Source organism: Chiloscyllium punctatum, chromosome 33 (genome assembly GCF_047496795.1).
Source record: "Chiloscyllium punctatum isolate Juve2018m chromosome 33, sChiPun1.3, whole genome shotgun sequence".
Taxonomy (NCBI): Eukaryota; Metazoa; Chordata; class Chondrichthyes; order Orectolobiformes; family Hemiscylliidae; genus Chiloscyllium; species Chiloscyllium punctatum.
Window position 1 is genome coordinate 23235761 of NC_092771.1, and position 14208 is coordinate 23249968.

The following is a 14208-nucleotide window of genomic DNA, read 5'->3' on the forward strand; positions in this document are numbered from 1 at the left end:
CATGCTGTACATCTGTCTGACTGTGGTGGATCGGATTTTGGTTTCTCAGCAACATCCTCTGCAATATTGTTTTCTGCACCGTGGACGTCCAAGGAGAAGCGAATGCCAGTCGATGTCCTGAACCTCCCAGTAGGACAATGGGATGTTGTCTGACTCTAAACTGCTTCAATGGAATGTTGTCTGTCAGGGATCAAGGGAAATGGGGAGCAGGTGGGAAAATCTGGTTGAAATCCAAGATCAGTCCTGACTGTATTGACTAGTGGAGCAGTCTCAATGGGCCAAATGGTCTACTCTTGTTTCTTATGTTCTTATCAGTTGTGTTTCAGGCATTTGCAAATCTCTTGAAAAGAAGTGTGCAAGTCAGTCACAGCATTCAGGATGGTTGAGAATATTTCTGTCAACTATTATTTACCCTTAACTGTCTGCAATGTTTCCACAAACTGATTTTAAAAATCTATTTTAAGTGCTGTTTTCAGATTTTTTTTAATGAGAAGACCTCAAACATTCTCCCAAACCGAATCTTCTACTTGATCTACTGCCCAACCATTTCTCTCAGCCCATAATATCCGGGATTCCCTCATCTGAGATGTGGGAATCTCACAATATGGGGCCAAATATGTCAATCTTTTGGAATAAGGGTATGTGGTGGTTATGACTACTGCCCCACAGCGTTAGGGGCCTGGGTTTGATTTCATCCTTGGACAACTGTCTGTGGAGTTTGCACGTTCTCCCCGTGTCTGTGTGGATTTCCTCTCTCAGTCCAGAGATGTGCAGGTTAGGGTGGATTGGCCATTCTAAATTGCCCACAGTGTCCAGGAAGGTGCAGGCTAAGTGGGTTAGCCATGGGAGGTGCAGGATTACAGGGATAGGGCCGAGTCTGGGTGGGATACTCTTCAGAGGGTCGGTGCAGATTCAGTGGGCCGAATGGCCTGCTTCCATCTCGTAGGAATCCGACGACTGGATTGTTATGCAAACTTTGTATTTCGTTGCTGTCCTTGAAGACGGAGGTCTGCTATCTTTACCTGTCTGTGCCTCCGAACCTACAGCAATATCCTTTTGGAATAGCCAAACAGATCACTCCATTGTGTATTCAAGAAGGCAGCTCACCACAATCTTTTTCCAGGACATCAGGAATGAGAAGTAAATACTGGTTGCCATATTCCATGAATACAAATCTAACCATCAGAACATAACCAGCTTTCTGGCTGCTTTGGAGCAATTATCTAAAAAAATACTAAAGATGAATTTCAGTTATAACAGTTTTATTCACAATTTATTTTTGATTGTTACCTAATTTTCATTTAGAAAAATAGGTCAATACCATCGGTGTTTAAGCCCTACCCTGTCGCAATAGCAAGTCCAAAGATGGGGCTGTTCGCTTTGATCCATCAAAACCCAAGTCCATCCTATCCTCCTCCTCTCCAGCCTGGGAGAAGTTCACTCGTGCCCTTTAGAGAGGGAAATCCTTATCTGTTCAGGCCCACGTGTGACAAGAACTTGCAACAATGGGCTTGACTTTTAACTGCCCTCTGAAATGGCACTGCAAGCCACTCGGTTGTATTCAAGAAGTTGACTCCCAATGTATGTTGTTGAGGGAATATTTGGGATGGCCAGTAACTGTATGGGGAAAGGAGCAAATTACTGCAGATGCTGGAATCTGAACAGAATACAAAAGATTACAGTGGGGAACGGCTGCCGCCGTGGCTTCCTTCTTCAGTAAGCGTGGTTTCACACCCACAATGGTTGACAAGGACCTGAGCCCAGTCCGACCTTTCACTCACGTGTCCGCCCTTGATCCTTCCCATCACTCAGTGTGATCGGGTCCCCCTTGCTCTCACATTTCATCCCACCTGCCTTCGCATTCAAAGGATCATCTTCTGCCATTTCAGACAACTCTTCAAACCGGGCACTCAACAGCCTTCTGAGCTCAGTAACGAGTTCAGTCGCTTCAAATTGTGAACCCACTCCTTCCCTATCTTTTTGCTTTGCTTGTTATGCTCTCTGTCGCCTTCTCTCCCCTCTCCCCACCCCAGCTGGACTGTCTTTCCAGGAGAAAGTGAGGACTGCAGATGCTGAGGGTCAGAGTCAGGAGTGTGGTGCTGGAAACTATCAATACCCTTCACTTGCACTTCTAACCACAATTAATGGTGATACTACCAGCAAACAACGACAATAAATTACAGTACAATGGATGCTCACTCATAAACTTTTAGGGGAACTAAATCAAATACTTAAAAGGAGCCAGGGCTGACAGAGCAAGGGAGTAGAACAGTCAAGATTAGAGTCATGCTGGAAAAGCACAGCAGGTCAGGCATCCGAGGAGCCAGAGAATCCATGTTTGGGACATAAGCCCTTCGTCAGGATTCCTGTTGAAAGGCTCTTCCCCGATTCTCCTGCTGCTCGGATGCTGCCTGACCTGCTCGACCCTACGTTCTTTCCAGTCTGGCGGGTAGACACACCATTGTTCTGCCATTCTCACATTCCGATCACTATTCTGCACAATCTGCATTCCTTTCTCCCCCAGTCTCCGCACTCCCCCTACCCCCCCCCCACATTTGCATAAATGTTACCCCCTCCGCACTTCACTTCAGCTCTGATAAAGTGTCATCTAGACTCGAAACAGTAGCTTGCTGTCTCTCCAGAGATGCTGCCTGACCCACTGTGATCTCCAGCGTTGGTTGTGGAAGTGTGGTAGTGTCTGGCAGTTTGGAAGGGGTGCACTAGATAGATAGTTAGTTGGTTTGAGTAAGTTGTCTTATGAGGGAAGGTGGGACAGATTGAACATGGTTTAGAAGAGCAAGGGATGACTTGGTTGAAGTTTATAAAATCCTGAGTGGTCTTGACGAGGTGAACGTGGTAAGGAGTTCCCTCTTGATATTTAGGGTTCGGCTTCGAAGTAAGGGATAGTGTTTAACAATGTTATTCTGAGGATTTTTGTGACTTTAGAACTGTCTTCCTCTGATGGCAGTGGAGAAGGGGTCGTTAAGTATTTTTAAGACAAAGGTTGGTGGACTCTTGTTAGGGAAGGAAATCAAAGGTTATCGAAGCAAGTCAAATCAAAACACAATCATGGCTGCTGTGGTCTTACTGCAACAGACTCGTGCAGCAGAATGATTTACTTTGGCTCCTATTTTGTATGGCTCAGTGTAAACTCCCAGGGTATGATGGCCACAGAAGGGGCAATCCTAACTCACCAAACAGCTGCGGGGTGGTGGTTGAATGAGCTGGTCATGTTTGATGTAGAGGGATCCTACTCAAGGTACAGCCTTTGACAACAGGCTCAAGATTAGAGTGGTGCTGGAAAAGCACAGCCGGTCAGGCAGCATCCGAGGAGAAGGAAAATTGACATTTCAGGCAAAGGCCCTTCATCAGGAGTGACAAAACCTGTTGCAGGAAAATTGGCTCAGGCAAGACATGTAAGCATGTGCTTTGCTTGTCTCATATGTCACTGGATGTGAGAAAGCTTCTATGTCTAATGTGAAAGGTCTATAAGCAGCATCCCATAGGTGAATTAATTTAAAAAACCCTCTAGGTTTGGACTTTCTGTATATTGACTAAGCTTCTGCACCTCAACATAATCAAATCTTCTCATCATCTTAAATGGCCTCTATTATGGACCAGAGCAGACCAGACCCGCTCAAAATATATTAAGTAGGTAGCCTAGACCCTAACCTTTCTATTTCAAAGGCAAGTGTAAAGTGCTGTGTTCCAGATGCAATTTGATTGGTCAAATTACTTGACATTAAGCAAAACACAATTTACGCAAACACAACAGTTAAAATGCAACACAAGGAAGAAGGACTTAGGATAACGTAACTCTATTGGAAAACTTAACCAAATAATGACTGAGTAACTATTACTAGTTAACTGTTCCAATGTAGTAACAGCCCATAAACACACCTCTCGTCAGAAAGGCAAGGTGGGCGGCATGGTGGCACAGTGGTTAGCACTGCTGCCTCACAGCGCCAGAGACCTGGGTTCAATTCCCAACTCAGGCGACTGACTGTGTGGAGTTTGCACATTCTCCCCGTGTCTGTGTGAGTTTCCTCCCACAGTCCAAAGATGTGCAGGTTAGGTGAATTGGCCATGCTAAATTGCCCGTCGTGTTAGGTAAAGGGGTAAATGTAGGGGAATGGGTGGGTTGCGCTTCAGCGGGGCGGTGTGGACTTGTTCGGCCGAAGGGCCTGTTTCCACACTGTAAGGAATCTAATCAAATTCAGAGAACAGATTTTCTCTCTCATGTGCCTGCAGTGGGAAGAGAAACCCCAGCTTCTAGCTGTAACTGAGGTGGGAGGGAAAATAACTTCTACTTCATCAAGATTCCAGCAGTTTCTGCTGAATCTAAAAGCTAAAGGGAAAAGCTTGAAATCCTGGTATGTGACACCCATCCAGGTTGCTTCTATTGTTTTAACTTATATTTTAAAAAAACTCCAAAGCCTCACAAGCTACTTATGTTAGCATTGACTGCTTGTTGTCTCTCGTTCAATTTCTCTCTCAAAAATACACCTCTGAAAGTCACAGCATCACCACTTCTCCATGCAATCACCTTGTACTACAAGAGCTGGGCGATGATGCTGTACTTGTATCAGACGTGAGTTGACCTCAGCTGGAATACTGTGTGCCTCACTTTAGGAAGAATGTGTACTCATTGGAGAGTGTGCAGAAGGGCTTTCCAAGGATGGCTCCGGGATAAGGATAGATTTTTTGCCAAGAAAGGACTGCTCCTTGGGAGGAGGTGGAATAGAAATTTGCAGAATCATAACGGTGTCTGAATAAGTTAGACAAGGAGAAACCATTCCACACTTAAAAGGGTCAAAGAGGTTGCAGATTTGAAGTAATTTGCAAAAGAAGCAAATGCGACCTGTGAAAATACTGGCAAGTGGTGCAGGTCTGGTGTATACTGCCTGGAAGCGTGGAGAAAGTGGTTCAACTGAGACATTCAACAGGCCGTTAGATTGTATCTCATTAAATAGCCTGCAGAGGTCACAGTGAATAGGCTGGCACAGGGCAGTACACCATAATGCTCATCTGGAGAACCAGTGAAAACACAGTGGACCAAATGGCCACCTCCTGTGCTGTAACAATTCTGTTATTCCAGCCTTTTCTAGCTCTAGGAACTTTATAGGTGTTTATAAAATCACGATGGATATATAGATAAAGTGAATAGCTGATATCTCTTACCCAGGAAGGGGAATTTCAAAACCAGGGGACATGTTTTTAAGGTGGGAGAAGAAACATGGAGAGTTTTTTTTTTACACGCAGAGGGCAGTTTGTGTGTGGAATGAACTTCCAGAGGAAGTGGTGGATGTGGGTACAGTTATAACGTTTAAAAGACAGTGGGATAAGTACATTAGTAAGAGGGTGACACGGTGGCTCAGTGGTTAACACTGCTGCCTCACAGCACCAGGGTCCCAGGTTCAATTCCCGCCTCAGGCAACTGTCTGTGTGGAGTTTGCACATTCTCCCTGTGTCTGCGTGGGTTTCCTCCGGGTGCTCCGGTTTCCTGCCACAGTCCAAAGATGTGCAGGTTAGGTGAATTGACAATGCTAAATTGCCCATAGTGTATAACACACACATAGTATTAGATGCGTCAGTCAGAGGGAAATGGGTCTGGTTGGGTTACTCTTCAGAGGGTCGGTGTGGACTGGTTGGGCCGAAGGGCCTCTTTCCACACTGTAGGGAATCTAATCTTGGAGGGATGTGGGGCTAGTTTAGTTTGAGCTTATGTTTGACCAAAGGATCTGTTTCCACACTGCCTGACTCCATGAACTCTACGTGGTCTTACAATTGTGCCCTCCATATGCAACCTGATGAAGGAGCATTGCTCCGAAAGCTAGTGTGCTTCCAATTAACCTGTTGGCCTATAACATGGTGTTATGTGATTTTTAACTCTGTGAACTCTAGCGTGTTCGGTCAGCAAGTAGTTAAACTGCTTCAGTGGTATTGTTAAAGGATTATGTATTAGACATGACACTGGGGGGGTTCCCTTACTCCAAGTGACACAGTGACGTGCACCAGTAGAATTGAAATAACTGAGAGATATCTTTGCAAGTAAAAACATTGTCTGAGGCACTTATTGTGAGGCCAGTGTTTCTTCCGACTGTATAAATCATTCCCAGTAATGGTGTCTGTTTTCCTCCTGTTAAAATCTAGGACCTTCCTTCCTGTGACCAGAGAAATATCAGCACATGTGAAAGCAGAGACTTTGATCTTGCTGCTGACTTCAGTGAACTGGAGACATTTGCGTCGATCGTCTCAAGTGTGGCGAGCACAAAATGTGCGGACGCGACGAAACGTGCCTCGGTGAGCAGTACGCCTCTCTATTCTCCTGAGGGCGGTAAGAAGGAGGCAAGCACCAGGAATTCAGATCCCCTGGAGATCACCAAAAAGATAATGCAGCAGAAACGACTTGACTTCAGTGTGTCCAAACGCAGTTGTGACAGGGACTCGACCACGGATGAGATGACTGACTGTGAGGAGAGGTGCAAATCAGACCAGCAGAAGAAGCCAATGCAATCGGATCCTGAGCATGAGAAGGAATGTGAAGGAGGCACGTTACCAGGCACAGAGTCAGAGGAGGTGGCCTTCGCTAAGAGACTGCCATCAGAAAGCCTTGCTGACAGCGATTCCGACTGTGAGCGACTGGTCATTGACACAGGCTTTGCAGAAAGCCATGTGAAGGCTGTTCAAAGTCCCCCCAAATCCGTGCCAGAGAAGCTCGGCTGTCAGGGTCCCAAAGACGTCATTCCAGACACCCCTCGGTCGCCATCCCCCGAGCCAGTCAGTAAGCAAACGCTGAAAGCCACCACCCCCAGGCGGAAAAGGAAGGCATCTAAACCCCTCTCTAAGGAGCTTGACCCGGTTGGGCAGATTATGAAGATGCAATGTGAACTGCTCAAGCCGAGTCCCAAACGTCAAGTGGATCAGCCAAAAGTAGCCCAAGAACCAAACCCAGCTCATCACCAGATACCGTTTGACAGGAATCCGACAGCCTTGAAGAATTCCGGAACCTTCGGGAATGTTGCCGGATCCTGGTATGCGACAGCCCAGAACACGAGGCCAAGTAAGAACAGCAGTATCCTCCACGTTAATGTGTTTCTGGGATTTTACCGTAAAGTGTTACAGATAATGTAACATTGGGAAGGAAGAATTACACCCCAATGATACTAATCTGCCGTTTACAGAAATGCTAATAAGGCTGCTGTCCCAGAACAGGAAGAGCAGCAACCTTGTACAGTCAGTGTCAAGTAATTGGTGGTGAAGTGAAGGTACAGGGCATGGGATAATTTTATATGATGAAATACTCTGTATGTTTCTATGGTCCATTGTGGTATCCAGCTCAAGCCCAGCCGTACTGTTTTAGATTTGCTTAGGGGCCTGAAGTGTTGTTGGAGAAGAGTGGATATGATTAGGAATGATGGGTGGGTAGGATTGAATGTTGTATAAGATAATGGGTCCGAAAGGATTAATGTGGCAGTATGGTGGCTCAGTGGTTAGCACTGCTGCCTCACTGCCAGGGAGTGGGTTCGATTCCAGCCTCGGGCAACAGTCTGTGTGGAGTTTGCACATTCTTCCTGGGTCTGCGTGGGTTTACTCCGGGTGCTCCGGTTCCCTCCACAGTCCAAAGATGTGCTGATTAGGGTGAATTGGCCATGCTTAATTGCCCATAGTGTTCAGGGCTGTGTAGGTTAGGTGCATTAGTCAGGAGTAAATGTAGAGTAATAGGGCAGGAAGGTGGGCTGCTCTTCGGAGGGTCTGTTTCCACATTTTTGGGATTCTATGATGATGTTATATGGTGATGGGGAGTTGATGACATGGTGATATCATCCAGAGACGTGGGGACAGGGGTTCAATTCTCACCACGATGGCATTTAAATTCACCAAGAATCTGGAATTAAAAGTCTAGTGGTATTGATTGTCATAAAAATGTATCTGATCCTGCCATCCTTACCTGGTCTGTCCTACATTTAATTCCAGCCCCAAAGCTGGCTCTTTTTACTCTGGGCAATCGAGGACAGGCAATGTATCCTGGCCCGGCTAGTGGTGCCAATGTGTTGTGAATTAAATTTTAAAAAGGACTTGGATGGGGAAAGGCAGAACAACATGGAGCCTGGCAGAGTGAAGAGCCATATCTCCAGTGTCTCCACGTGCCCTCATTAACAATGTCAAACTTACTCGTATGATTCAATTGATAGTCGGAGGCTTTTTCCCAGGGTTGAAGGTTCAATTACGGTGTTGCGGGGGGGGGGGGGGGGGGGGGTTTGCAGGCGGAGTTCAAGGTGTGAGGGGGATGGTTTAAGGTAGGTGTGCGAGGGAAGTTTTTCTCAAGAGTAGGAGGAGCCTGGAATGCACTGGCAGAAGAGGTGGTGGGCGGCACAGTGGTTAGCACTGCTGCCTCACAGTGCCAGAGACCCGGGTTCAATTCCCGCCTCAGGCGACTCTCTGTGTGGACTTGCCAATTGTTTTAATCCATCACTGTTGACCAAGGAGGCCCTCAGACCTAGTCAAGGAAATGGGTTTGTGGGCGGCAAACTACCCTACTCTAATCTGCTAGTGGAAGCCAGCAAAGTGTAATGGTTCCAAGCAGAAGCAAGGTGAGGAAAGATTGAGGCACTTTCCTGTACCTTCAGGCTGCCAGCTTCAAGAGGGTCAGGAGAGTGTGTCAAGGTGGCTTTGTCCATTGACTAGTAATATAAAGTTCAAATCCTACCACAGGAGGGTGGCATGGTGGCTCAGTGGTTAGCACTGCTGCCTCACAGCACCAGGGTCCCAGGTTCGATTCCAGCCTCGGGCGACTGTCTGTGTGGAGTTTGCACATTCTCCTGGTGTCTGCGTGGGTTTCCTCCGGGTGCTCCAGTTTCCTCCCACAGTCCAAAGATGTGCAGGTCAGGGGAATTGGCCATGCTAAATTGTCCATTATCTTAGGTGTAGGGGAATGGGTCTGGGTGGGTTGCTCTTTGGAGGGTCGGTGTGGACTTGTTGGGCCGAAGGGCGTGTTTCCACACCGTAGGGAATCTATCCCAATGTATACATTTTTAGAATTGTCATTGGTGTAAAGTACCATCAAGTTCAGCAGTGAGCATCAGGAAAGAGCATATACCGTCCCCCCCCCCCACCACCATCAGCCAGGCCTCCACTGGGCTGCATCCCCACTGGAGTGCGGTTGATTTGTAACTGACCCCTGACCCCTCAGAAAGGGCAAGCAAGCCGTTCTGTTCAAGGGCAATTAGGGATGCGCAATAATGCTGGCCTTGCTGCTGATATCCACATCCTGTCAAAGAGGGAAAGGAAAAAACACAGTATTGTCAGGGGCCAGGAAATAAACCATTGTCTGCAACAACTGAGTGATTCCACACGCTCACAGAGAGAGTGAAGAACAGAATGGTGAAGACAGTATTTACTTGCTACGAATGATGATTTATTCTCAAGTCTTTTCTGTCGATTAAGTTCGAGCTTCTAACCTGGGGCTGTCTGATTATTGCCTAATGAGATCAGAAAAATTACTGAGAGCATAAAAGTGATTGCATTTTGTAAAAACCTGCTCTGATTTGTTCCCTGTTCAGGTCTCCTCTCCGAAGAGCTCCTGAACTGCAGTGAAAATGAGTTAGATTACACAGCTCCACCATTTGGGAACGCCACCTACAAACTCTTTAGGTTGTCCGATATCCTGTTACTCGTCCGTGGTCACGTTCACAAGTCGCAGATCAGACCTCGCTCAAACAAAGGGGCGGTGAAGAAGGTGAATGCTTCAACGTTGCTTTCTCAGGGTTTATGTGTGCACTTTATAACGGAGTGTCCCGCCTGTATACATTCTTGGGTTCATTCAAAACTCTGCGGTCCATGTCTTAACTTGGACTAAAGGCCCTCCAGCCATTCCACCATTGTCACAAGCCACTTGGGAAACTGCACTGACACTCTAGCCCCACCACTGCTATGACAGTCACAAAGTCAACGAATGAACCTAACTACTCAAGCCTGTCTGATGAACTCTGGTTAATAGAACACAATGACCAGGTTGCTGTATTAAACAAGAAACCGTTTATTACCGATAAATCTGTTCCTGAAGAAGGGCTTATGCCCGAAACGTCGATTCTCCTGCTCCTTTGATGCTGCCTGACCTGCTGCGCTTTTCCAGCAACACATTTTTTCAAATCTGTTCTAATCACAGGCTAACATGTGAATTATCAACTTCTATCTCTCTCATTTAAATTCTAATCCTCTTAAACCCCCAAAACACAGGTACAAGCAGACACAGATAAACAAAAAATAACCTAGCTGATATGGTGGAGAAAAGCAACTCCGAGAACTGTTCTCAAGCTCCATTCCCCAAGATTCAATGAGGTGTCCTTTTCCATCTTCCAGTCAACTTCATCCCAAATCCCTACCATTCTTCCCTTGAAGGAGTAGGGCAGTTGGCACACTAATTGGTTCAGTCTCTCAGTCACTGGTTAAGAGGCAGCTGCTTATAGGGTAATTGTGAGCACGAGTAGTAAGCTTATCGTTCAATTCTCTGCTATTTCTAGACAAGGGGCGGGAGAGAGGTTGAAACTTTTAAGAGTCTGGAGGCGTTCTGCTCCTGTACGTCCAACTGTCCAGGAGCTGAACGGAGAGGAGTTCTCAGTGCTGTCCACTCCTGACCCACACAACTGGTCCTCATTTGAAAAAACTCAGTCAACAGACTGCATCAGGGCAAAGCTGCCCTGATCTCACAACTTAAAGGTCCAACAATCCTCCCCTATGGCTTCGACACTGTAAATACAGTTTTCAATGAGGTTCAGTCACTTCTTTTAAAACTTCTTTTAAATCTTCCATAGTTTCCTTGGATTAAAGCAGAGCCATTTTCTCACTTATCCGCAATCCAAAAATGAATGGAAATATAAAGGTGTGGTCGTTGCACTTAGTGTCCCACTGTCCTACACTGGCTCCCTCGTTTTTTAAAATTCTCACTCTTTCTCAAGTTCCCTTTATGGCCTCACCCCCTCCTGATCTGTCATGTCCTCCAGCCCCAAAATCTTCACAGATATTTCTGCGCCTTTTCAATTTCTGTTACTCAGTTTTATTTGCTGCACCATAGTCAGCTGTATCTTCAGCTGCCTACTGTATGAGCTCTTGATGTTCTCTCCCTAAAGCTGTCTTTTCTTCCTTACTCCTCCCCTACACTACTTTATAGAAGCGACTTCTTCGACCAAACTTATGGCCATGTACTTTAATACAGTCTCACCTGTGTTATGGACCTGACCGGGTCCCTTCAAAATATTTAAAGATAGCCTGGACCCTAACTTGTTCATATTTTAAAGCAAATCATTACATTAGATTAGATTCTCTCTGGTATGGAAACAGGCCCATCGGCCCAACAAGTCCAGACCAACCCTCTAAGTGCTGGCCACGCCCATCCAGGCTGCTTTGATAGTTCCACCTGTTCCAAAACAAAACCCCCCGAGGCCTAGCAAGCTGTTTTACTCTAGCTACTGCTCAGCCTCTCCACCTTACAACCTCTCTTTTTAAAAAATAAACAGGACTAAATAACCCCTTCAAACCACAGTATCATCACACATAGATTGTTCTCACGTTTTATTTGAGTGTGTGTTGAGATAGAAGATAAAACATTTTCAGTATTCTATGAATTCAGTCATATTTGACTCCTGGTATGATCCAGTCCCCATTCTCCAGATCCCAGGCGTGAGAATTCCGGATGTTTGGGCTCCATGTAACTGGGACTTTACTGATATGCACTGCACCAGAGGCTTTGCTTAAAGCTAATTCAAAACTTAGCTTGTCGATAAAGAGAGAACGACCTGGCCCGGTAGTGGTCATGGCCACTCATTTATAAAATGTGCGTTCCTCTCGAATGGAGTTCTCCGAGCCACCATTTGCAAGTCTCATGCGACCCGCCGATTCATATAACAGGCATGCGGCCCCACAGTTCCCCAGGCCTGCCAGATACCAGGGAGATGACTATATATTCATTTTACTCCGTACAGATTCGCTTGACTGTTCCGTGGTAATTAAAATGTTGGAGCAATAATTAAGTGTCGGTCGGAATCAAGTGTCCCATTAATGCAGCCCCAGCTCCACCCACCCACAACAGTTTGGGGAAATTCTCCCCACTCTGGCAGATCAGTCAGTCTGTGAACAGTCTGTGATTTCAGCAAACAGAATTGGGTCAAACCTGCTTGCAGTTCTTTTTAAACCACCACTCCGAGAGAGCTGCCTGGGGTGCTGACAGCCAATTGTATCGTTTAGTTCTTCAGTAAAGCTTAAAGGAATGGCTGCAATTGCAGCTGATAAATTGCAGCTATCCCTTAACGCTTTTTTTTGTCTGTGGTCTGGTAGTTTATCCACCAGCAGCGTTGTCTCTGCAGGCTTTCTGCTTCCTGTTTATAAAGAAAGAGGGTTCCATTCGGGAAGGAGGAAGCTATAAATCAGTTCCACGGAATAATTTTAACAGGTTCACAGCTTCACGCGCTGCTCTAATTTACCCAAGAGTGAAAATTGCAGAGAATTAATGAATCTTTCCACTGCGTAGGACAGCATTTATTCTGGCTTTGCAAACAGAGATCTTTGAAGCAAGGGCAGGACGAGAAATCTCTTTTTTTTACAAATTTTGAAAGTCGATTTTCAAGGGAAAGTGAAATCTAACGGGGCAATGCAGTGCTTGTTGGCTACACTGCACAGTATGAGGTCATTCAGCCATTCTGGCTTTCTGAATGAGGTATCCAATTCATTCCACGTCCTCCCACTATTTCCCCACAGCGTTGTAGATTTTTCCTTTCCTTAATAATTGTTGTTTGCTGCTCCTTTGGAAAGTTAGTGTTGAATCTGATTCCCTTGCCTGTTCAGGCAGAACATTTTGCGTCTCAACTTGCCGAGGGTGAGAGGGATGAAACGAGAGAATCTCTTGCCAAGGTCTCTTTCCCCAGGGGCGGGCGAGTCCAGAACTACAGGGTATAGGTTTAAGGTGAGAGGGGGAAGGTTTAAAAGGGACCCGTGGGGTGGTTTTTGCACAGAGGGTGGTGTGTGTCTGGAATGAGCTCCAAGAGGAAGTGGTGGAGGCTGGTACACTTGCAGCATTTAAAAGGCATCTGGGTGGGTACGTGAATAGGAAGGGTTTGGAGGGATATGGGCCAAGTGCTGGCAAATGGGATTTGTCAGTTTGGATGAGTTGGACCGAATGGTTTGTTTCCATGCTGTATGACTCTAATGACTCTTTATCTGTCTCAGCTTCTTTTTGCCAGTGATCTTAACCCTGTTAGCAGCCCCACTGGCAGCGGAACAGTGGGTCAGGCTGGTTTTGCCCAAAATCACTAAAGCCAGTGCAAAGGTTAATGGAATTTTAAGCACAACTTGCATCCAACGCAAGTCAAAGTCCTGCACTTTCTTGTGCTAGTGTGAGGAATAAACTGGCCACTGTCCCAGCTTGGGTTAATCACTGTTGGGAGTCACTGCTGCTCTTTTGTCTGCCTTTCGGGAAGCTGACTTTTGTCACAAGGACACGTTTCAAAAGCTTTCTATTTCCGTTTCTTTCAAAGAAGCTGACTACGGGTGCCCCGGTATGACTACAAAAATGGCTCATTGCATATTTATTTTAGTACTAGCAGGCAGAGGACACTTGGATTTTCTTGAAGGCTGCATTTATAAAACTGTACCAAGTGACCACCTTTGAAGAAGATTTATCGTGGAACAAATTTGTTTTTAGGTTACATTTTAAAAACTCTGCCTGATCGTACTGGTTCATAGAAGGTGTTACATTTCAAATGTTTTCAAAAGATACTCGAGCAAATAAAACTTACTATATAGAATATAGTATAATATACTATACTAGAATAGAATAGATTCCCTATAGTGTAGAAACAGGCCCTTCGGCCCAACAAGTCCACATTGACCCTCCAAAGAGTAACCCACCCAGACCCATTCCACAACCCTATTATCCCATACTTTCCCCTGACTAATGCACCTAACCTGCACACTCCTGGACACAATGGACAATTTCCCATGGCCGGCCAACCCACCTAACCTGCACACCTTTGGACTGTGTGAGGAAACCAGAGGAAACCCACGCTGATACTGGGAGAATGTGCAAACTCCACACAGACAGTTGCCTGAGGCTGGAATCGAATCTGGGGTCCCTGGCACAGTGAGGCAGCAGTGCTAACCACTGAGCCACCCTGTTGCTCCCCCCCGCCCCCCCCCCCCCCCCCCCCCCCCCCC

The 14208-nt window shown here is 46.2% G+C and overlaps 1 protein-coding gene across 4 annotated transcripts in view; it reads left to right on the top strand.

The window, feature by feature from the left end:
* Positions 1-14208, top strand: part of ice2 (interactor of little elongator complex ELL subunit 2) — a 117671-nt gene that overhangs the window by 56371 nt on the left and 47092 nt on the right. For all 4 annotated transcript variants that reach the window (XM_072553143.1, XM_072553144.1, XM_072553146.1 and 1 more), the window contains 2 exons: positions 6154-7063; positions 9564-9739. In XM_072553143.1, the coding sequence (XP_072409244.1) occupies positions 6154-7063; positions 9564-9739 (1086 nt within the window). The remainder of the gene's footprint in view (positions 1-6153; positions 7064-9563; positions 9740-14208) is intronic.